Here is a 25,317-nt window from a genome sequence, read left to right as displayed (position 1 = left end):
ACTGACCTCAACCCAGAGTCCCTCAGAGCGTTCAAAGTGAGCCCACTGACACCCCTATCAGATCACAGCAAAATCAGTCTACTTGAACAGAGCAACACTCAATCATGAGGCATCAAAACCAAAGGAACTGAATAATATTAAGAAATGCTATATATGGAAGGAAAGTAGTGTGGAAACCTACCAAAAAACAATTAGGCAACAACAAATTCAATCCCTTCCTGGACAAAACGTTCCACTGTAATAGTGAAGGTGTAAACTTGTCAGTAGAAAACCTTTTAGTATGTTTGACCTTCCGTATGAAATCCAAAAATTTCAAGCAGACAACTTAAGAAAACTATCAACAATGGCAAATGGTTCGATGAAGAATTCAAAAACCTAAGAAAGAAATTGAGAAACCTGTCCAACCAAAAACATAGAGACCCAGAAAACCTGAGTCTATGCCTTCACTATGGTGAATCACTAAAACAATACAGAAATACACTACGGGGAAAGAAGGAACAGTATGTCAGAAATCAGCTCAGTGTAATTGAAGAATCCATAGAATCTAACCACTTCTGGGGAAATTGGAACACACTAACTAAACAACAGCACGAGGAGTTATCTATCCAAAATGGACATGTATGGATAAACCACTTCTCTAATCTTTTTGGCGCTATAACAAAGAACAAACAGCAAACACATATACACTACTGTTCAACAGTGTGGGGTCATTTAGAAATGTCCTTGTTTTTGAAAGAAAACGATTTTTTTGTCCATTAAAATAACATCAAATTGATCAGAAATACAGTCTAGACATTGTTAATGTTGTAAATGACTATTGTAGCTGGAAATAGCAATTTTTTTATGGAATATCTGTAACGATCGTCAAAAGGAGTAGTCCAAGGTGCAGCGTGGTATGTGTTCATCTTGATATTTATTTGAACTCTGATTGGAAACCATACCTGGCCAAAACTTAGAAATATAAACCATAGAATGCCCACCCCACACCCTGACCTAACAAAATAGAGAAATAAACCGTCTCTCTCAGGTCAGGGCGTGACAGTACCCCCCCCCCCCCCCAAAGTTGCGGACTCCCGGCCGCAAACCTGGACCTATAGGGGAGGGTCCAGGTGGGCATCTATACTTGGCGGCGGCTCTGGTTCGGGGCGTAGCCCCCACACCGCCCGCTGATCCCCCCGCTTCTGTGTCGCCGGAGGAACCAGACCGTGGATCATCGCCGGAGGCTCTGAACTGCCGACCACCGCTGAAGACTCCGGGCTGCAGGCCGCCGCTGAAGACTCCGGGCTGCGGACCGCCGCTGAAGACTCCGGGCTGCGGACCGCCGCTGAAGACTCCGGGCTGCGGACCGTCGCTGAAGACTCCGGGCTGCGGACCGTCGCTGAAGACTCCGGGCTGCGGACCGTCGCTGAAGACTCCGGACTGGGGAGCGTCGCTGGAGGCTCCGGACTGGGGAGCTTCGCTGACGGCTCCGGACTGGACAGCGTCTCTGTAGGTTCCGGACCGGGGACCGTCACTGCAGGCTCCGTGCCATGGATCGTCACTACAGGCTCCGGGCCATGGATCATCCCTACAGGCTTCTTGCCATGGATTATCCCTACAGGCTCCGGGCCATGGATTATCACTGGAGGCTTCGTGCCATGGATCATCCCTACAGGCTCCGGGCCATGGGTCATCACTGGAGGCTTCGTGCCATGGATTATCACTACAGGCTCCAGGCCATGGATCATCACTGGATGCTTCGTGCCATGGGTCATCACTGGAGGCTTCCTACGTGGAGCTGGAACCGGTCTCACCGGACTGAAAAGACGCACAGGAGACTGGGTGCGCAGAGCAGGCACAGGGTATACTGGGCCGTGGAGGCGCACTGGAGGTCTGGAGCTTAGGGCTGGCACACCCCGTCCTGGCTGGATGGTTATTTTAGCCCAGCAAGGGCAGAGCGCTGGCACAGGACGAACTGGTTTGTGCTGGTGAACGAGGGGTACCGTGCGTAGAGCTGGCGCAGGATAACCTGGGCCGAAGAGACGCACTGGAGACCAGGAACGCTGAGCCGGCACACTTCTTCCTGGCTGACGGCCAACTCTAGCACGGCAACGGTGAGGAGCTTGCACCGAGCGCACCGGGCTGTGAGTGCGCACTGGCGACACAGTGCACATCACTGCATAACACGGTGCTTGCTCGGTCACTCGCTCCCCACGGTAAGCACGGGGAGTTGGCTCAGGTCTCAACCCCGACTTCGCCAATATCCCCGTGTGCTTTCGCTGCCTCTATCTCCTCTTGCGGACGGCGATACTCCCCAGGCCTTGTCCAGGGTCCTGCCCCATCCAGGATTTCCTCCCAGGTTCAGTCATCCTGCCCACGCTGCTTGGTCCTTTGGTGGTGGGATCTTCTGTAACGATCGTCAAAAGGAGTAGACCAAGGTGCAGCGTGGTAAGTGTTCATCTTGATATTTATTTTAACTCTGAACACTTAAACAAAATAATAAACAATGGAACACGACCGTCACGTCTTGCAGGCTTTACATAGCAGTACAAAAATAAGATCCCACAACTCAAGGAGGAAACAGGGCTGCCTAATTATGGTTCCCGATCAGAGACAACAATAGGCAGCTGCCTCTGATTGGAAACCATACCTGGCCAAAACTTAGAAATATTAACCATAGAATGCCCACCCCACACCCTGACCTAACAAAATAGAGAAATAAACCGTCTCTCTCAGGACAGGGCATGACAATATCTACATAGGTGTACAGAGGCCCATTATCAGCAACACTCACTCCTGTGTTCCAGTGGCACGTTGTGTTAGCTAATCCAAGTTTATCATTTTAAAAGGCTTATTGATCATTAGAAAACCTTTTTGCAATTATGTTAGCACAGCTGAAAACTGTCGTCCTGATTTTTATTTATTTATTTATTTCACCTTTATTTAACCAGGTAGGCAAGTTGAGAACAAGTTCTCATTTACAATTGTGACCTGGCCAAGATAAAGCAAAGCAGTTCGACACATACAACAACACAGAGTTACACATGGAGTAAAACAAACATACAGTCAATAATACAGGAGAAAAATAAGTCTATATACAATGTGAGCAAATGAGGTGAGATAAGGGAGGTAAAGGCAAAAAAGGTCATGGTGGCAAAGTAAATACAATATAGCAAGTAAAACACTGGAATGGTAGATTTGCAGTGGAAGAAAGTGCAAAGTAGAAATAGAAATAATGGGGTGCAAAGGAGCAAAATAAATAAATAAATACAGTAGGGGAAGAGGGTAGTTGTATGGGCTAAATTATAGATGGGCTATGTACAGGTGCAGTGATCTGTGAGCTGCTCTGACAGCTGGTGCTTAAAGCTAGTGAGGGAGATAAGCGTTTCCAGTTTCAGAGATTTTTGTAGTTCGTTCCAGTCATTGGCAGCAGAGAACTGTAAGGAGAGATGGCCAAAGGAGGTATTGGCTTTGGGGGTGACCAGAGAGATATACCTGCTGGAGCGCGTGCTACAGGTGGGTGCTGCTATGGTGACCAGTGAGCGGAGATAAGGGGGGACTTTACCTAGCAGGGTCTTGTAGATGATATAGCTTTACATTAATGTCAACTGGGGTTTATCCTGGAAAACAACTCCAATTGGTTCCGTGTTCAATCAGCTCCTTGCTTTATTAGATACAATGTCCTGTATTGAGTAACAACCAATTGTTATCAGTCCCAATACCTCAGAATAACTGTGCTTGTGTGGGTGTGTGTGTGTGTGTGTATGTGTATTTCAGAACAGCACCATCTGGGTTTGATAGCCTTTCTCTTGTCAATGATTTAATGTATGTTGTCGTGTCTGGATTCAAATGAGGCTATCTGGACAGTCTCCAGGGGTAGACAGAAAGCAGGTGTGTGTGTGTGTGTGTGTGTGTGTGTGTGTGTGTGTGTGTGTGTGTGTGTGTGTGTGTGTGTGTGTGTGTGTGTGTGTGTGTGTGTGTGTGGTGTGTGTGGTGTGTGGGTGTGTGTTTGTGTGTGTGCGCACGCTGCGTGTGCACGTGTGTGTGAGCAAACAGATACATTAAGATATAACACACACTCGAGTGATGTCATCCTGTTTGGCTGACTGGATGACTGATTGGGTTTTAAACTCGCTCTGACACTCCTTTGTTGCTGTGATATAATCACAGAGTAAATCGCTTTTTAAACATTTCTGCATTTCTCCATTCCAGAATGGAACAAATGGATTGGGCATATAGTGTCGATCCTAAATAGGTGCCAATACATTTTGTTCTGTTGATAACTCTCCTACTGTAATGCTTGTGATCATCATAAAGTACTAGGTAGTACATATAGAGTCGGTTTCTTGAATATAGATGAAGCGTAATCCTGGACTAAAAAGCATTCTCCAAGGAGAATCTCCATTCAAAGTGCATTTTAGTCTAGGATTTGGCTTAGTCTGAGTCCAGGAAACCGGCCCAAATTACATAGAGTAGTACATGTATTACATACAGTACCTAATCTATATGGTTATCTACAGTCTAAACACACTGCTTATTTAAGATACATTTTTCATCACGCAATATTCAGTAATACTATATATATACAGTACATCATGATATAAACAGGTGTTACGACTTCCGCCGAAGTCGGTCCCTCTCCTTGTTCGGGCGGCGTTCGGCGGTCGACGTCACCGGCCTTCTAGCCATCACCGATCCGCTTTTCATTTTCCATTTGTTTTGTCTTTGTTTTACACACCTGGTTTCAATTCCCCAATTACATGTTCATTATTTAACCCTCTGTTTTCTCCATGGTTTTTGTACGTGTTTGTTTTATGTATTTCGGTCCTTTTGTGTGGGCTTGGGATTACAACATGTACTTGGTACTTTTGAGTAAAATTACTTTTATTACTGATCTCTGCTGTCCTGCGCCTGACTCCTCTGCACCAGCTACACCCATACCTTTACAACAGGGTTATTCTGGATGTTTTAGCAAATGTTTTCTCTTGTCCAGCATTTATTCTCTTGTCCATCATTGGGAAGAAATGATCTGAAGTATTCATGCATACTGTTGCTCTTTCTGATTTTGGTGTCAGTGTAGCAGATTTGGTGAGCTAGTTAGCTGTGAACACTAGCAGCCATCGTGCTGTGACATCATTGTGACTTCACTCCCCATGACAGCTGCATTCAACTGTTGGTCATGGAGTGACAGGCTTGACTCTTGGGCCCAGTCCCAAATTGACCCCTAAACCCTACACCCTATGCACTTGGAGATCTCTGAGAGGATTTGACATGTGTAAGTAATATAAAAGTAGCTGCATCTTGTCCTCTGATAGACTAGGTAAAATTTCACCATATTACTTATACTAATCAAATCCTCTCAGATCTCCACAAGTGAATGGGGTGTAGGTTTTAGGGGTCGATTTGGGATCGGGCCTTGTTCCGTCGGCTAGTACAGTTGACTTGAGTAGTAAAGTGATATCATGCAGAGGGCCCCAGGTTCGTGTCCCGGGTCAGGAGGACAGGCACAGAGCGCCAGCACCTCTTTTAGGGAAAAATGTGAAATGTTGACCACACTTTTAATAATGGTTATAGTGTGAAATGAGAAACAGAGCGAGTGAGATGGACCAGAATTCGTACCCATGCTGGAGTTGTATATGTGCTGCAGGCGGCGTTACCCACTAGACCAGGATTCATACCCATGCTGGGGTTATATATGTGCTGCAGGTGGCGTTACCCACTAGAACAGAATTCATGCCCATGATGGGGTTATATATGTGCTGCAGGCGGCATTACCCACTAGACCAGGATTCATATCCATGATGAGGTTATATATGTGCAGCAGGCGGCGTTACCCACTAGAACAGGATTCATACCCATGTTGGGGTTATATATGTGCTGCAGGTGGCGTTACCCACTAGAACAGAATTCATACCCATGTTGGGGTTATATACTGTATGTGCTGCAAGTGGCGTTACCCACTAGAACAGGATTCATACCCATGCTGGGGTTATATACTGTATGTGCTGCAGGTAGCGTTACCCACTAGAACAGGATTCATACCCATGCTGAGGTTATATATGTGCTGCAGGCGGCGTTACCCATTAGAACAGGATTCATACCCATGCTGGGGTTATATATGTGCTGCAGGTGGCGTTACCCACCAGAACAGGATTTATACCCATGCTGGGGTATAAATATATGTGTATATATTACCCACTAGACCAGCCTCAAGCACTTAGTACAAGCATTTTTATTACATAAAGAATTTCTGTTTACATTACATAAATTGTATTACGTGGTGACATAATGGTCCTTAAGTATGCATAATAAGTGTACTGTTGATGTAAGAGGTTTTATGTTGAACATACTATCCCAGGGCTGCTAACACTCCAGTTGTCACGTCCTGACCAGTATAAAGGGTTATTTGTTATGGTAGTTTGGTCAGGACGTGGTAGAGGGTATTTGTTTTATGTGGTTCGGGGTGGTGGTTTATTTAGTAGGGCGTTTGATTTATTATTTCCGTGTTTTTGGTCTATGTTCTATGTTTTGGTATTTCTATGTTCTTTCTGGTTTGTTGTATTTCTATGTTTAGGTTAATGGGGGTTGGACTCTCAATTGGAGGCAGGTGCTTTCTCGTTGCCTCTGATTGAGAGTCCTATATATGGGTAATTGTTTGGTGTAGTGTTTGTGGGAGATTGTTTCTTGTTTTGCTGAGTGTGCCTGACAAGACTGTTTCGTTGTTCGTTTTGTTGTTTTTTGGTGTTCTTGTTATTTAAATAAATATACAAGATGAGCATCCACATTCCTGCTGCGTTTTGGTCCTCCATTCCAGACGACAACCGTGACACCAGTACATACTCCTAAATGATACTATCCCAGGGCTGCTAACACTCCAGCACATACTCCTAAATGATACTATCCCAGGGTTGCTAACACTCCAGCACATACTCCTAAATGATACTATCCCAGGGCTGCTAACACTCCAGTACATACTCCTAAATGATACTATCCCAGGGCTGCTAACACTCCAGCACATACTCCTAAATGATACTATCCCAGGGCTGCTAACACTCCAGCACATACTCCTAAATTATCTGTCTAACTATGCAGTCAATAATGGAACAACAGCACAGTGAGCAAAGCAATATGTTTGGCCCGTTTGAGTAAGTCGAATACATTTCCAGTGATTTTTCAGGACCGAAGAAGACTTTCTAGCTAACAACAATTGTTTTGTGTTTCTGTGCTTTTGTGTGCGTGTGTGTGTGTTTGTGTGTGCGTACTCCTCTGTGAGTGTGTTATGTGTATACATGTGCGTGCGTGTGTGTACATGTGCGTGCGTGTGTACGTACACATGCTAGTGTGTGTGTGTTTGCATTTGTGCATGCATGGGTGTGTTTTTGCATGGTCATGCGTGTAAAATGACAGGCAACTCTGCATTTGAGAATGGTTGGCTAAAATACTGCTTCAGAGAGGCTGTGATAAATTGGGTCAGTATTACAAATGTCCCAGGTATGAGAAAGAGAGAGAGAGCGAGAAAGAGAGAGAGAGAAACATCTGGTTGAAAGAAAGAAAAAAGGACAGGAGGGAGGGAAATAAATCTGTGTTTATGGCATGAGTCTTTTACAAGTGAGTATGGTCTCCACAGCGGTCTCCACATTCTGGTCTCACTCTGGTCTAATTATTGTATTCACTCAGATCCAGTCGTGTCAGACCAGTTATTACTGTATTAACTCAGATCCAGTCATGTCAGACCAGTTATTACTGTATTAACTCAGATCCAGACGTGTCAGACCAGTGATTACTGTATTAACTCAGATCCAGTCGTGTCAGACCAGTTATTACTGTATTAACTCAGATCCAGTCATGTCAGACCAGTTATTACTGTATTAACTCAGATCCAGTCACATCAGACTAGTGATTACTGTATTAACTCAGATCCAGACGTGTCAGACCAGTGATTACTGTATTACCTCAGATCCAGTCGTGTCAGACCAGTTATTACTGTATTAACTCAGATCCAGTCATGTCAGACCAGTTATTACTGTATTAACTCAGATCCAGTCGTGTCAGACCAGTGATTACTGTATTAACTCAGATCCAGTCACGTCAGACCAGTTATTACTGTATTAACTCAGATCCAGTCACATCAGACTAGTGATTACTGTATTAACTCAGATCCAGTCGTGTCAGACCAGTTATTACTGTATTAACTCAGATCCAGTCACGTCAGACCAGTTATTACTGTATTAACTCAGATCCAGTCGTGTCAGACCAGTTATTACTGTATTAACTCAGATCCAGTCGTGTCAGACCAGTTATTACTGTATTAACTCAGATCCAGTCACGTCAGACCAGTGATTACTCTATTAACTCAGATCCAGTCACGTCAGACCAGTTATTACTGTATTAACTCAGATCCAGTCATGTCAGAGCAGTGATTACTGTCTTTCCAGAGTCCTAGTCAATGTTTCCTCCAATTTTTTTAGTCACTGAGCAAATCTCAGGTCTGCTGAACGCAAACTTGAACGTTGTCAAAATTCTGTGCAATTTCCGGCGAGCGTCTACTGTTAACATTGAGGCTGTACCCGCTTTAAGTTAATTTTAACAGTGGTCAAGTAGGCTACTGTGGCTATTTGATCATAATGTAGGCCTACCAGAATGGCCTACCATCAAAAACATTTGAGAAAATGCATTCCATAACATTTCAACATGGAAATAGCTGTTCTATTGTTCAGCCTACAGTAGCATCCAATGTGTGGTGTTCAATGTAGGCCTACATTCCATGAGACTTTTGAAAAAAATGCAGGGCTTGACATTAACCTGCTTATCCACTTGTCCTTCAGACAAGGTGGTGACTGAAAATGTTGTTGTGTTGTTTGATGCAAGAAACCATTTACAAAATAAAACATTAAATTCATAATTATCCCATTAATTATGCCATTATTACAGAGAATCAGACAAATTATGCTACCCTCTGCCTATTGGCTACTAAGCTTTTTCAAGCCTGTCTCAAAATACAACACTGCCCCTTTAAGACAAAAAAAAAGCCCTCTACCTGACTCGCTTTTCAAAGATGTCTAGAAATGCACACATTTTGTGCTTTTGTAAGAAGTAATCACTCTCCCATTGCTGACTACAAATGATCTATGACTGGGGTAAGAACTCACAAACTAGCAAAGGATATGAACACTTGTACAAATGTGCACTCGTTGCTACATGTAACTCTCGCTTTGATCTCAAAACAAACTCATCTACTCACTACTGCTCATGCTGTAAACACAGTCCAGTTCAAAGTGAGTGGCACAGATCCATATATGGCAATAGTCTATTTGCATATAGGTCCTACTGCAGCTCTGATTGGTTATGGTGCACCGGTCTGTGTAGAGTACAGGCCTGAGTCGTGCCTGTCAGTTTAATAGAATCCTACTCCAATGCATTCTGCCTACAACAAAATATTTTGCATAGTTAGTTTTGCATACTAATAAGTCTTGCATAGTTTGTTTTGTTTCGGTATGTTGCATTGAAAGTGGCTAATATTGCTTTCAATCGATCACATTTCCCATAGTAAAGGGAAACGTTGATAGTGTTAACTAACAGGGAAACTAGAATGTTGAGTTAAGTTCAATCTTGTGATTCTCTGCGCTGGCTGATTTTTATTCTGCGCAGCAGTCCTGGGGAGGGAACATTGGTCCTAGTCTCACCCAGTCTCACTCTATTCACTCTCTCTCCTCCGTTAGGTATTGCCTATCTGGGAGGGGCGTGCAGCTCCAAGAGGAAGTGTGTTCTGGCCGAGGACAACGGACTCAACCTGGCCTTCACCATAGCCCACGAGCTGGGACACAAGTACGTCTGTCTGTCTAAAGGAGCACTTGTCTATCCTGAGCAAAAGCAATGAATGGTCAAATTTTTCCTAGGTAGAGATCTAGGATCCCCTCCCCCAACCCTAACCTTAACCATTAGTGGGGGAAATGCCAAACTGACCCAAGATCAGCGTCTAAGGGCAACTTCACCCTCCTCAGTTTAACAATGGAAGGCATCGTTTCTTCAGACTCCGTCTTGATTGGATGAAAGTTTCAGCCTCTTTTGAAGTGTTTTTGTACTGGATAACTTCACAGTTTGAGGTACCCATGGGCACAACTCTTTGTATCTCTCTGTATCCATAGTTAAGATAAAAATACGAGAGCAGTTTTAGAGTTTCATAAATAGATAATTCCATGTGAATGAACCACTATTATCATCATTATTGTGGATTTCTTTCCTAAGTGAAAATGTAATTACATATTTTTTGACAGTAGCCATTATAGGCAGTACTGTAAGGTTCTGTTCCCAGGCACTTCAGTCTTTGACTGCCTCCCAAATGGCACCCCATTCCCTATATAGTGCATTAATGTTGACCAGAGCCCTATGAGCCCATTTGGGGATAGGCTGCCATTTGGGATGCAGTCTTTCTCTGGTATAATCAGTTGCATTGTTCCTTCTTCTCTAGCCACACAGACTTGAGTTCAGCGTCATCATTTCTTCACTCAAGACAGGATAGCACAGTATATGTGTGTGTGTGTGTGCGCGTAAGCGTGTGTGTGTGTATTACCTGAATAAAGCCCTCATTGATAGAGCGGTGACAGGGAGCCAACACCAAAATGCCAGAGTATATTAGCGTTAGCAACAGCTTTGTGGCTTTGCCAGGCCCAGAAGGATTTATCACACTTTTCATCAGGCAGTATATCTGGGCAGCCATGCTGAGGGTGCAAGGACCCCAGGTTTAATGTCTGAGAGAGGTAATGAACTGGCATGGAGCACGCCCCACTGGTGCCCAAATAAACACATACACACACCCAAGCCGCATGCACAAACAGGAGACACACACACATGCCTGCATGCACATACACACACACATGTAAGCATTATACAAATACAGACACAGAGATGCACAAGACATTCACACACACGTACACACACAGACACACACAAGAGAGGCGAAGAGAAGAGAGGTAACGAGCTGGCCTGAAGCACGCCCAACTGGTGCCCGTACCAGGGGTGCAGTTAAGGAACAAGTACTACACAGGGAACACACACACTCTCACACACAACTACAGTCATGCATTTGCACAAAACACACACACACACACACACACACACACACACACACACACACACACACACACACACACACACACACACACACACACACACACACACGCAAATACACTGTACCTTGACAAGGCTCCATTGTCCAAAGTGTGTGAAACACATATTAATTAGAGAGAATTGGGTTTAAGTGCCCCACTCTGTATTTTCACATAAAAGATTGTAAACTCAGGTTGGCATGATTGCTGTGTGTGTGTGTGTGTGTGTGTGTGTGTGTGTGTGTGTGTGTGTGTGTGTGTGTGTGTGTGTGTGTGTGTGTGTGTGTGTGTGTGTGTGTGTGTGTGTGTGTGTGTGTGTGTGTGTGTGTGTGTGTGTGTGTGTGTGTGTGTGTGTGTGTGCTGCTGTCATGTTCCTGTCCTTGACATTGTTCCAATTCTTCAGTGTTGCATCTTTCCCTCCTTTCTACCTGGTAATCTGATCCAAACTACTATAGGATGTCTTAATACACTGCACTGCTGTCTCCAGTTTGGTCTTATCAGTGACCATGCACCTAGTCAACAAACTTCAGCTAATTATTTTGGTAATTTAATACTGCAGTGGGCTAAATCAGGGTCACACAGAGTGTTTCTGGGTAGTCTTTGAAACAAAAGTATACACCTCACACACATGGTTATGGACTTAAAGAAAGAAGACACCTGTACCATGTCAGGTATAGAGTTGAAATATATAACATTTTGAGTTTGCATCCCAATGTTACACTATATATACATCACAGAAGACTGAAATATAACAAAACCGTTTCATATAGAAACACCGGATTTTCTACGTTAAAAAAATAAATATTTTGAATAATGAAATTATAAAAAATATTAATAACATTCCACCCATGAGGCCACAAGAGGCGATTTGGTCATAAACTGCAGGATAGGGCTACAAAAAAACATACCACATTAAGTTGTAAAATACTGAACTACCTACCTTAAGGAAGGTAGGAAGACAATATATTAATAATAATATAAATTCTCAACAATCAAGGCAACAGTAAAACAAGGGTGTGAGAAACAGGAAACATGATGATTTATGTTGGTCACGGTTGTTTTGCTTTCAAACATTTCACATGTGATTCATTATGAATACATTGTTTTATAAAGACAGATCTAACTTGAGAAATTAATCTCGAACGATTATGCCAGATGAGTATGTAGAACTGAAAATAAACAAGTGCTGTTTCAATCCTCATGGAATTAGCCATGAAATCTAGACTTTTGCTGGGTTTAAGTGTGTACTATGTACTCACCTTCCTTTTACTATGTAGTTGCTTTGTATTCACTGTTATACAGTAGCTCTTCCAGATGGTTGCATCCTCACAGAGGCAGTGGATATTGATTTGCTCGTCTCTGTTACTCTTCATGTAAGTGAGTCGGTTAATGAGGTGCATACTTTTCAAGCACTTATCACTGCTAGTGGAAATCAATGTCCAATCCACAGCCCATGAAGAACTGATTCAATTTGTTGTTTGTCTGTATCACTCTGGGGCAGATTCCTGGACAAAGATGAGGAAATTATCATTTCAATTGAAAATGCTTTTTAGTCTAAGAAGCGGTATATCTGTTCTATGTGTGCTATTTCTATTGTTCTCGTTTTTTAAGTTTCATTTTTGCGTCTTTTACTTAAGGTTTTGAACACCAGCTTTAAACAGGTGAAAATACAACATTTTTGGTAATGGAAATATATATTTCACAGCGGTTTAGATGGTACAAGGATTCTCTACACTATACCCACTTGAGAATTTTAGCAACCAGGAAATTGCGGAGGATTTCTGCATAGTACACCTTTAAAACCTTTGACCAATAAACACTTCGCTTTTTAATCTCCAAGACTTTATACAGTTCACTCCTGGGTCAACCAATTGTGCTATTTTGTAATTTTTTGGGCGTTTTGTGTAACTTCTTTTTTTACTTATTGTGTACATAATGTTGCTGTTACCGTCTCTTTTGACCGAAAATAACTTCTGGACATCAGAAAAGCGATTACTCACCGTGGACTGGAAGAAACGTTTTCCTTTAACGAGTCCGACAAGAAGGATATCCTGCTTTCACTGGAACAGGCCCAGATCCACGCCTTTTGCGTGAAGAAAGGACGCCGGAAAAGGGGACGCGAGCGACTAAACTCCCAATGCCTTCCATTCTTCTTCCTAACGTGCAGTCATTGGAAAATAAAATTGATGACCTACTATTAAGATTATCCTACCAATGGGACATTAAAAACTATAACATCTTATGTTTCACCGAGATGTGGTTGAATGAAGATACGGACAATATAGAGCTAGCGGGATTTTCCATGCACCGGCAGAACAGAGACGCTACCTCTGGTAGGACGAGGGGTGGGGGTGTGTGTCTTTATGTCAATAACAGCTGGTGCGCGATGTCTAATATTAAAGAAGTCTCGATGTGTTGCTCGCCTGAGGTAGAGTACCTTATGATAAGCTGCAGACCACATTATCTACCAAGAGAGTTCTAATCTGTATTATTCGTAGCCGTCTATTTACCACCACAAAACAAGCTGGCACTAAGACCGTTCTCAACCAACTCTATAAGGCCATAAGCAAAGAAGAAAATGCTCACCCAGAAGCGGCGCTCCTAGTGGCCGGGGACTTTAATGCAGGAAAACTTAAATCAGTTTTACCACATTTTTACCAGCATGTCACATGTGCAACCAGGGGGAAAAAAATCCTTGACCACCTTTACTCCACACACAGAGATGCATACAAAGCTCTCTCCCGCCCTCCATCAAATCTGACCATAATTCTATCCTCCTGATTCCTGCTTACAAGCAAAAACTAAAGCAGGAAGAACCAGTGACTTGCTCAGGTCGGAAGTGGTCAGATGACGCAGATGCTATACTACAGGACTGTTTTGCTAACACAGACTGGAATATGTTCTGGGATTCATCCAATGGCATTGATGAATACACCACCTCAGTCATAGGCTTCATCAATAAGTGCATCGATGACGTCGTTCCCACAGTGACTGTACGTACATATCCCAACCAGAAGCCACAGATTACAGGCAACATCCGCATCGAGCTAAAGGCTAGAGCTGCCGCTTCCAAGGAATGGTGGACTAATCCGGACGCTTATAAGAAATCCCGCTATGCCCTCAGGCGAACCATCAAACAAGCAAAGCGTCAATACAGGATTAACCTCTCTTGGGTAGGGGGCAGTATTGATGAAAAGGGTGCCCAAAGTAAACTGCCTGTTACTCAGGCAGTTTATATGCATATCATTTATGGATAGAAAATACTCTAAAGGTTCTAAAACTGTTAAAATTATGTCTGTGAGTATAACGGAACTGATATGGCAGGTGAAACCCCAAGGACAAACCATCCCCCCCAAAATAATTTCTGCCTACCACTATTTTCAATGGCTATCAAGTCCTCCCAGATTGCAGTTCCTAGGGCTTCCACTAGATGTCAACAGTCTTTAGAAAGAGTTTTAGGCTGGTTTTTGGAAAAATGAGCCAGAAATTGTAGTTTTTCTAGGTGGCTCCAATTTGGGCTGTAGTGTTTCCAAGCGCGTGGAAGAGAGCGCGATCTTTGGTATTTTTCTCCGGTAAAGACAATAACGATTCTCCGTCTCAAATTGTATCGTTTATTTACGTATTAGGGTACCTAAGGTTTGATTATAAACATTGTTTGACTTGTTTGGAAAAATGTATTAGTAACATTTGGGATTCATTTTGTATGCATTTTGATGGAGGGAAACTGGGTGGATTATTGACTGAAGCGCTCCAGCTAAACTGAGTTTTTATGGATATAAAGAAGGACATTATCGAACAAAAGGACCATTTGTGATGTAACTGGGACCTTTTGGAGTGCCAACAGAAGAAGATCATCAAAGGTAAGGCATTTTTTATATCGCTATTTCTGACTTTTGTGTCGCACCTGTCTGGTTGAAATATGTTTTTCATGTGTTTGTATGCGGGGCGCTGTCCTCAGATAATCGCATGGTTTGCTTTCGCCGTAAAGCCTTTTTGAAATCTGGCTGGATTAACAAGAAGTTATTAAGCTTTATTTTGATGTATTACACTTGTGATTTTATGAAAGTTAAATATTTATAATACTGTAGTTTGAATTTCGCGCTCTGCAATTTCACCGGATGTTGGCCATGTGGGACGCTACCGTCCCACCTGCCCATAAGAAGTTAAGATTGAATCCTACTACACCGGCTCTGACGCTCGTCGGATGTGGCAGGGCTTGAAAACTATGTACTACAAAGGGAAACGTGAGCCGCCCAGTGACGCGAGCCTACCAGGCTGACCGTACGGCGCTACAGAGGGTTGTGCGAACAGCCCAGTACATCACTGGGGCCAAGCTTCCTGCCATCCAGGACCTATGTAATAGGCGGTGTCAGAGGAAAACCCATAAAATTGTCAGAGACTCCAGTCACCCAAGTTATAGACTGTTTTCTCTGCTACCACACGGCAAGCGGTACCGGAGCGCCAAGTCTAGGACCAAAACGCTCCTCAACAGCTTCTACCCCCAAGCCATCAGACTGTTGAACAATTCATTAAAATCGCCACCGGTCAATTTACATTGACCCCTCCCCGCTTTTGTACACTGCTGCTACTCTCTGTTTGTTTGTTACCTATGCATAGTCACTTCGTCCCCACCTACATGTACAGATTACCTCAACTAGCCTGTACCCCCGCAAACTGACTTGGACCGGTGCCCCTGTATATATCCTCGTTATTGTTATTCTTATTGTGTTACTTTTTATTTTATCCTACTTGATAAATATTTTCTTCTTCTTGAACTGCACTGTTGGTTAAGGGCTTGTAAGTAAGCATTTCACGGTAAAGTCTACACTTGTTGTGTTCAGCACATGTGGCAAATAAAGTTTGATTTGATTAGATTTTTTGTTTAGGGCATACAACAGTTTTAAAACGTTTTGCAACAGTTAACGAAAATGAGTCCAGGTAGTTCCTCCCTGTTTCCGTGCAATTTTCCCTGTTGTAAATGTGTGCATTAAACCAGAGCCTACAGAGATCTGGAGAAAGACAAAAGGAACATATTTGGGACTGGCCAATTGCACTGCACTTCAACCCAGTTTGCGGTTCTCCAATGTGGTGCTTCGGGTAAAGTTTCCCATAGCAACAGATCTTGGATCCCCAATTAACCTTAACCATTAGTGGGGAAAATGCTAAACTGTATCCAGCTGCAGCAAAGTTTGAGTAGCAGGACAGACCCAGACCAGCTGTGGTCATCTTGGTTTTAGTGTGGCTGATCTCTTATTGGTGTTGCAGTGGACATGGAGGAATATGGCTCTCAATATGTAATTGTATATAGTTTAATTAAAGCCAGGAACAACGGCTGTGCATTGGGAGTCCAGTCATTCCAATGGTTTTTGTTAGTTTCTGAGGCGCTTCCGGGATTTCAGGCCGGGTTGTTGTTTTTCATTTGCAAAATGTAGGTCACAGCTTTAGAGGAAACACACGCATGCACACACACACGCACGCACACAGATCCTTACTGTGGTATAGCTGTACACTAGCTTTTCTTTCCTGTTGAAGTTTCCCTGAGGCCCTGACCTTAGCCAATGAATATGTAACAGGTGTGTTAGGATGGGCTGCAGTTGTGTAGAGGAATTTATACGTGTTCAAAGTATGTTATACTGTCTGTTGCAATAGTGTATGTTGTGTGTATAGTTGTGTGTTGCAGAGATACAAAGGGGCAAGGGGGATACCTAGTCAGTTGTACAACTGAATGCATTCAACCAAAATTTGTCTTCCGCATTTAAAGGTGTGTATGTGTGTACATGTTGTACTATACTTGTGAGTATCAAAAGTCCTCACAAGAATACTAAACCAACAAAAAAATTCAGAGAAGTGAGATCATTTTTCCGGTCCTCACTTGTAAAAAGGCAATTATTAGCCTTAGGTGTTAGGTTTAGGCTTAGTTTTAAGAGGGTTTCTGTTTGTGCTGGTGCCAAACGCTGGGCCTATTGCAACTTTCTTTTCAGTCTGTATATAGCAAATCAGTCTGGAGAATATGGGAAAACATTTGGCGGGTATTCGCCTGAGGGATCCATGAAATCAAATCAAATGAAATCACATTTTATTGGTTGCATACACATATTTATGTAGCTTGTTTCATATAGTATCCACAGATTGTGAGCTAAAGAGGAAAACCTTTCCTACGAGCATTATTATATTATTTATTGACTAACTATGGCTTTCTAAATCGCCCAACACTGTTATTTGTAAGGTTAATTTTAATTGCATGTTGTGATTTTTTTAACCATTCCTGAACCTGTGACCAGAAGCAAGCTACAAAGGGGCAATACCAGAATCAATTGTCTATTGATTCTGTCTCTTCGTAGCAAAATCTACAGAGCTGAGATTTCTGTATGCCCATATATATAGCATTATGTTGGTGGCAAGAATTTTATATAATCATTTCAATTGAAAAACTCTTAGTGTTGAATCAAATGTAGTTTTTTGTACCAGTTCATAAACCATGTGTCATGGAATTGGTACATTGAAAATCTCTTCCCATTTATTTTCCAACCTGTGTGGCGCAGCTGTCAACATTTTTGTCCTCAAATGAAACTGGTATATTTTTCTATTTATGCCAGTTCCTTTCAGCCAATTTGTATCTTTAATATATGGCAGGCAAACAAGTTCCCTACTGTACCTTCTTCCTTTTCCACTTCCCTCCTCAATGTTTGTGGTAGTGCTGCAATCAGTTGATTGTAAGTTTGGATTGAGCAGATATTCGCATATATTTTCGATAGATGCATATGTGACATAACTCCTCCGTTTCTATTCATAATATCATTAATAAATATAATACAATTTTTAAACATTATTTCCATAAATAATGTTTTTTTTAATTAATCAGTATATTTGAGTTTAACCATAATATTTGTTGTAATATTTGTTCAATTTTTTTCTGGAGGATAAAACTGAAATTGAAACCAGCTTTGTGTGGCTTGTTTAAGAAAGGGCGATACTTTAAACAACATTTCATTTTCAATTAGTCGGAAATGAGAAGTGGTGATCTGTATAAAGGCAAAAAGGTAATAAAAAAAAAAAGTATGAGCCTTTCTTAATAATCTACTGGAGAACCATTTTGGGGTTAAGTATAATTTATGTATGAGCGAAGCTTTTATTGAGAGGTTTAAAGCTTTAATATTTAATAATTTTTGCCCCCCAAACTCAAATTCATTATATAAATAGGCACATTTAATTGTGTCTGGCTTAGCATTCCAAATAAAATGTAATATTTTTTGTTCATATGATTTAAAAACGAGTCATCTGGAGTAGGCAGTGCCATTAGTAAGTAAGTAAAATGTGAAACGACCAAAGAGTTAATCAATGTGATTTTTCCATAAATAGACAAGTATGTTTGTAGTGTGTTTGTTTCCGTTATGTAGAGGTGTTGTTTGAGGCGTGTCAAGAAGGTGTGGCTGGTTTCTCCTATATTAGGGTTAGGGTTAGTGGTTAGGGAAAATATGATTTTAAATGTGAATCAATTGCTGGTCCTCACAAAAATTGTAAGATATACCTGTGTGTGTGTGTGTGTGTGTGTGTGTGTGTGTGTGTGTGTGTGTGTGTGTGTGTGTGTGTGTGTGTGTGTGTGTGTGTGTGTGTGTGTGTGTGTGTGTGTGTGTGTGTGTGTGTGTGTGTGTGTGTGTGTGTGCCTGAGAGACATGAGCATATACCAGTAGTGTATGAGTAAATAATGGTGTGTGTGTGTGTGTGTATGTCTATATGGTATATAATGGTATGTATGTGTCTATGTGATATATAATGGTGTGTGTGTCTATATGGTACATAATGGTGTGTGTGTGTCTATATGGTATATAATGGCGTGTGTTTGTGTGTCTATATGGTATATAATGGTGTATGTATATATGGTATATAATGGTGTGTGTGTTTGTCTATATGGTATATAATGGTATGTGTGTGTCTATATGATATATAAGGGTGTGTTTGTCTATATGGTACATAATGGTGTGTGTGTGTGTGTCTATATGGTATATAATGGTGTGTGTGTGTGTGTGTGTGTGTGTGTGTGTGTGTGTGTGTGTGTGCTGTGTGTGTGTGTGTGTGTGTGTGTGTGTGTGTGTGTGTGTGTGTGTGTGTGTGTGTGTCTGTCTATATGGTATATAATGGTGTGTGTGTGTGTCTATATGGTACATAATGGTGTGTGTGTGTGTCTGTATGGTATATAATGGTGTGTGTCTATATGGTATATAATGGTGTGTGTCTGTATTGTACATAATGGTGTGGGTGTGTGTGCATGGTATATAATTGTGTGTGTGTATGGTATATAATGGTGTGTGTGTGTGTGTGTGTGTGTATGGTATGTAATGGAGTGTTTGTCTATATGGTATATAATGGTGTGTCACGTCCTGGCCAGTATAAAGGTTAATTAGTATTGTAGTTTGGTCAGGACGTGGCAGAGGGTATTTGTTTTATGTGGTTCAGGGTGGTGTGTTTTGTAAAAAGGGGTGATTGTTCTGAGTTTAGCCTTGTGCCTTACCAGACTGTCTGTATTTCGTTCGGTCACTTGTTTTGTTATTTTGTACGTTCATTTTGGAAGTTAATAAATCTCAAGATGAGCATACACATACCTGCTGCGTATTGGTCTACCTTTTCCGACGATGATTTCGTTATATCGTCAGAAGACGAAGAAATCCCTGACAGAATCACCTACCACTCAAGGACCAAGCAGCAGAGGAAGGAGCAGAGGGAATTCGAGTTGGACTGGCGGGAGAAGTGGACCTGGGAGGAAGTTCTGGACGGGGCCGGACCTTGGCACCAGGCTGGGGAGTATCGCCGCCCGCAGTGGGAAATTGAGGCAGCCAAGGCAGAGAGGCGTAGGTACGAGGCCATGGACGCGCTGAGGGAGAAGCACGAGAGGCACCCCCAATAATTTTTTTTGGGGGGGCACACGGGTAGTTTGGCTAGGCGTAAGAAGAGCCGGAAGCCAGCTACCCGTGGTTATATCGAGGAGCGTATGGGGTGGAGAGCGCTATATTTCGCTGAGGAGCGCACTATCTCACCCATACGCACGCACAGTCCGGTGCGCGTTATTCCAGCCCCTCGCAGGTGCCGTGCTAGAGCGGGCATCCAGCCTGGTAGGAGGATGCCTGCGCAGCGCATCTGGTCGCCGGTACGCCTCCGAGGACCAGGCTACCCAACTCCCGCTCTACGCACGGCTACCATCAGGCCCCTGCACAGCCCAGTCTGCCCTGTACGAGCACCCCGCTCGTACAGGGCTACTAGTTCCATCCAGCCAAGGCGGGTTGTGCAGGAGGTAAGATCTAGACCGACTGTGCGCCTCCATAGCCCTGGGTTTCCAGCTCCTGTCTCTCGTGCGGACCCGGAAGTGCGTCAACCCAGTCCGACTCGTCCTGTTCCCGCTCCCCGCACTAGCCTGGAGGTGCGTGTTCATAATCTGGTAAGCCCAGTACCAGCACCACGCACCAGGCTACAAATGCGTCAACCCAGCCACGCCAGTCAACAGTCGTCATCAGAGCTGCCCGCCAGTCAACAGTCGTCATCAGAGCTGCCCGCCAGTCAACAGTCGTCATCAGAGCTGCCCGCCAGTCAACAGTCGTCATCAGAGCTGCCCGCCAGTCAACAGTCGTCATCAGAGCTGCCCGCCAGTCAACAGTCGTCAGAGCTGCCCGCCAGTCAACAGTCGTCAGAGCTGCCCGCCAGTCAACAGTCGTCAGAGCTGCCCGCCAGTCAACAGTCGCCAGAGAGGCCAGACTGCGCTGAACTGCCGGAGTGGCCAGACTGCCCTGAACTGCCGGAGTGGCCAGACTGCCCTGAACTGCCGGAGTGGCCAGACTGCCCTGAACTGCCGGAGTAGCCAGACTGCCCAGACTGCCCCGAGTTGCCAGACTGCCCAGACTGCCCCGAGTTGCCAGACTGCCCAGACTGCCCCGAGTTGCCAGACTGCCCAGACTGCCCCGAGTTGCCAGACTGCCCAGACTGTCCCGAGTTGCCAGACTGCCCAGACTGTCTCGAGTTGCCAGACTGCCCAGACTGTCCCGAGTTGCCAGACTGCCCAGACTGTCCCGAGTTGCCAGACTGCCCAGACTGTCCCGAGTTGCCAGACTGCCCAGACTGTCCCGAGTTGCCAGACTGCCCAGACTGTCCCGAGTTGCCAGACTGCCCAGACTGTCCCGAACTGCCAGACTGGGCCGACTGCCCCCCGGCGATGCCAGACTGGCCCGACTGCCCCCCGGCGATGCCAGACTGGCCCGACTGCCCCCCGGCGATGCCAGAGTGGCCCGACAGCCTGGAACGGCCGGAACCAGAGCCACCTCCAGATATAGGTGGGTTGGGGAGGGGGGGTGTAGCACAGTGCCGTCGTTGACGGCAGCCACCCTCCCTTCCCTCCCTTTAGTAGGGGGGAATTTTGGTTTTGTTGTTTGGGGTTGTTTTTTTTGTTTTTTTGTTTTAAGGTGCTTCCGGGGTTAGCACCTTTAAGGGGGGGGGGGGGGGTACTGTCACATCCTGGCCAGTATAAAGGTTAATTAGTATTGTAGTTTGGTCAGGACGTGGCAGAGGGTATTTGTTTTATGTGGTTCAGGGTGGTGTGTTTTGTAAAAAGGGGTGATTGTTCTGAGTTTAGCCTTGTGCCTTACCAGACTGTCTGTATTTCGTTCGGTCACTTGTTTTGTTATTTTGTACGTTCATTTTGGAAGTTAATAAATCTCAAGATGAGCATACACATACCTGCTGCGTTTTGGTCCTCCATTACCGACGACAAGCGTGACATGGTGTCTGTCTACATGGCATATAATGGTGTGCATGTGCCTATATGGAATATAATGGTGTGTATGTGTCTATATAGTATATACGTGTGTGTGTGTGTGTGTGTGTGTGTGTGTGTGTGTGTGTGTCTATATGGTATATAATGGTGTGTATGTATCTATATGGTATATACCCGTGTGTGTGTCTATATGGTATGTAATGGTGTGTGCCTATATGGTATATAATGGTGTGTGTCTATATGGTATATAATGGTGTGTGTGTGTGGGTGTGTCTATATGGTATATAATGATGTGTGTGTGTGTCTATATAGTATATAAGGGTGTGTGTGTCTATAATGTACATAATGGTGTGTGTGTGTCTGTATGGTATATAATGGTGTGTGTCTATATGGTATATAATGGTGTGTGTGTGTGTGTGTCTATATGGTATAGAATGATGTGTGTGTGTCTATATAGTATGTAAGGGTGTGTGTGTGTGTGTCTATATGGTACATAATGGTGTGTGTGCCTATATGGTATATAATGGTGTATGTGTGTGTCTATATGGTATATAATGGTGTGTGTCTATATGGTATATAATGCTGTGTGTCTATATGGTATATACTGGTGTGTGTCTATATGGTATATACTGGTGTGTGTCTATATGGTATATAATGGTGTGTGTGTGCCTGTGTGTGTGTGTGTCTATATGGTATATAAAGGTGTGTGTCTATATGGTATATAATGGTGTGTGTCTATATGGTATATAATGGTGTGTGTGTCTATATGGTATGTACTGGTGTGTGTCTATATGGTATATAATGGTGTGTGTGTGTGTGTGTGCCTGTGTGTGTGTGTGTCTATATGGTATATAATGGTGTGTGTCTATATGGCATATAATGGTGTGTGTCTATATGGTATATAATGGTGTGTGTCTGTATGGTATATAATGGTGTGTGTGTGTTTATATGGTATATAATGGTGTGTATGTGTCTATATGGTATAGAATACTGTGTGTGTGTCTATATGGTATATAATGGTGTGCGGGTGTCTATATGGTATATAATGGTGTGCATGTGGTATATAATGGTGTGCATGTGCCTATATGGTATATAATGGTGGGTATATGTCTATATGGTATATAATGGTGTGTATGTGTCTATATGGTATATAATAGTATATAATGGTGTGCATGTGCCTATATGGTATATAATGGTGTGTGTCTGTATGGTATATAATGGTCTGTTTGTCTATATGGTATATAATGGTGTGTATGTGTCTATATGGTATATAACCGCGTGTGTCTGTATGGTTTATAATGGTGTGTGTGTATGGTATATAATGGTGTGTGGGTGTCTATATGGTATATAATGGTTTGTATTTGTCTATATGGTATATAATCGTGTGTGTCTATATGGTATAGAATACTGTGTGTGTGTCTATATTGTATATAATGGTGTGTTGGTATCTATATGGTATATAATGGTTTGCATGTGCCTATATGGTATATAATGGTGTGTGTCTGTATGGTATATAATGGTGTGTGTGTGTGTGTGTGTGTATGGTATGTAATGGTGTGTGTCTATATGGTATATAATGGTGTGCATGTGTCTATATGGTATATAATGGTGTGTGTGTATATGGTATATAATGGTGTGTGTGTGTCTATATGGAATATAATGGTGTGTGTGTCTATGTGGTATTTAAGGGTGTGTGTGTGTGTGTGTCTATGTGGTATATAATTGTGTGTGTGTCTATATGCTATATAATGGTGTGTGTGTGTCTATATGGTATATAATTGTGTGTGTGTCTATATGGTATATAATGGTGTGTGTGTGTGTCTATATGGTATATAATGGTGTGTGTGTGTCTATATGGTATGTAATGTGTGTGTGTCTATATGGTATATAATGGTGTGTGTCTATATGGTATGTAATGGTGTGTGTGTCTATATGGTATATAATGGTGTGTGTGTGTCTATATGGTATATAATGGTGTGTGTGTGTGTGTGTGTCTATATGGTATGTAATGGTGTGTGTGTGTCTATATGGTATATAATGGTGTGTGTGTGTGTGTCTATATGGTATGTAATGGTGTGTGTGTGTCTATATGGTATGTAATGGTGTGTGTGTGTCTATATGGTATATAATGGTGTGTATGTGTGTGTGTGTGTCTATATGGTATGTAATGGTGTGTGATTTTCTCTCCAGCATGGGGATGAGCCATGATGACGACCATGCTACCTGTACAGGCCACTCCCACATCATGTCTGGCGAATGGGTGAAGGGCCGTAACCCCAGCGACCTATCATGGTCCCCCTGCAGCCGTGATGACCTGGAGAAGTTCCTCAGGTGAGACACATACACACACAAACACACACACTGACTCACACACACACACTCTCTAGGTTACTAAGTGGAGCATAGCAATATTATGAGAGTGGAAAATGTGCCTCAGTTCACTGGCCTAAAGGGTCCAGTTTTCCACTTTCAGATTGGACACATACACTCACACACGCGCACGTTCACACACACACACACACACACACACACACACACACACACACACACACACACACACACACACACACACACACACACACACACACACACACACACACACACACACACACACACACACACACACCGCGCACGTTCATACACACACACACACATTCACACACATACACTCACACACACACACACGCACGCACGCATGCATGCACACACTCACTGATACACACTCACACTCACTCACACACCCACCCTACACACAGTCTCACTCATACATACACACAATCATTATACAACGTATCCCTCCGCCCAACTCACACACTTCCTTGAATAAATGACCTCTAATGGCTGAATCCTTCCAGCCATTATTTTATTGACTTTGACAAGGTCTTTGTAACCAGTCACTCACAGCGATGGAACTTACTGTGTTCCAGCCCTTACCGCTGTCAGGCAGTTTAATCAAGTTGAATGGCGTCTCCTACTCAATGCATTCATCACAACTCTACGAGATGGCATCGGCTTTTATCTATGGGCTGCTGTTGCCTAGAAGCTATTTCCATAGCGATGGCCTGATTTATATTGCAAACAATGGATCTGATTGACTGTGACTGGAGCATGGACTAGAAATTGAGTTTATTGGCTGTCTGGCGCTCTGAAATCACTCCCTTGACATTGGACCATTATTATATGTAACAGAAGTGTTAATGTTCACACTGTTAGTGCTGGGGTGGAACAAAAGCCTGTACATACTGTTGCCCTCCAGGACCAGAGTTGCCCAACCTCCTTTTTAGCAGACCTGTGTGGTGAAAGGTGAATGTTGAGGTTCGGTCAAAAGAAGCTTCACCCATGTACACATTGCAGGCATCAATATAACATTTAAGGATTTCTCTTTTCCTATACCACAATGTTATCAAAACCACATATTCCTGAGTCAAGGCACAGACAGTCTCCTTGCTGGATCCATAGTGTATGTTTCTCTAGATG

The 25,317-nt window shown here is 43.3% G+C and overlaps 1 protein-coding gene across 1 annotated transcript in view; it reads left to right on the top strand.

Moving 5' to 3' along the window:
* Positions 1-25,317, top strand: part of LOC106562591 (A disintegrin and metalloproteinase with thrombospondin motifs 17-like) — a 199,862-nt gene that overhangs the window by 163,117 nt on the left and 11,428 nt on the right. Inside the window, exons 8-9 of the mRNA XM_082969689.1 lie at positions 9,699-9,804; positions 24,031-24,171. Of these exons, the coding sequence (XP_082825815.1) occupies positions 9,699-9,804; positions 24,031-24,171 (247 nt within the window). The remainder of the gene's footprint in view (positions 1-9,698; positions 9,805-24,030; positions 24,172-25,317) is intronic.

Source organism: Salmo salar, chromosome 26 (genome assembly GCF_965601325.2).
Source record: "Salmo salar chromosome 26, fSalSal1, whole genome shotgun sequence".
NCBI lineage: Eukaryota > Metazoa > Chordata > Actinopteri > Salmoniformes > Salmonidae > Salmo > Salmo salar.
The sequence above is the reverse complement of the archived record's forward strand: the minus strand, read 5'-3'. Positions and strand labels throughout refer to the sequence as shown.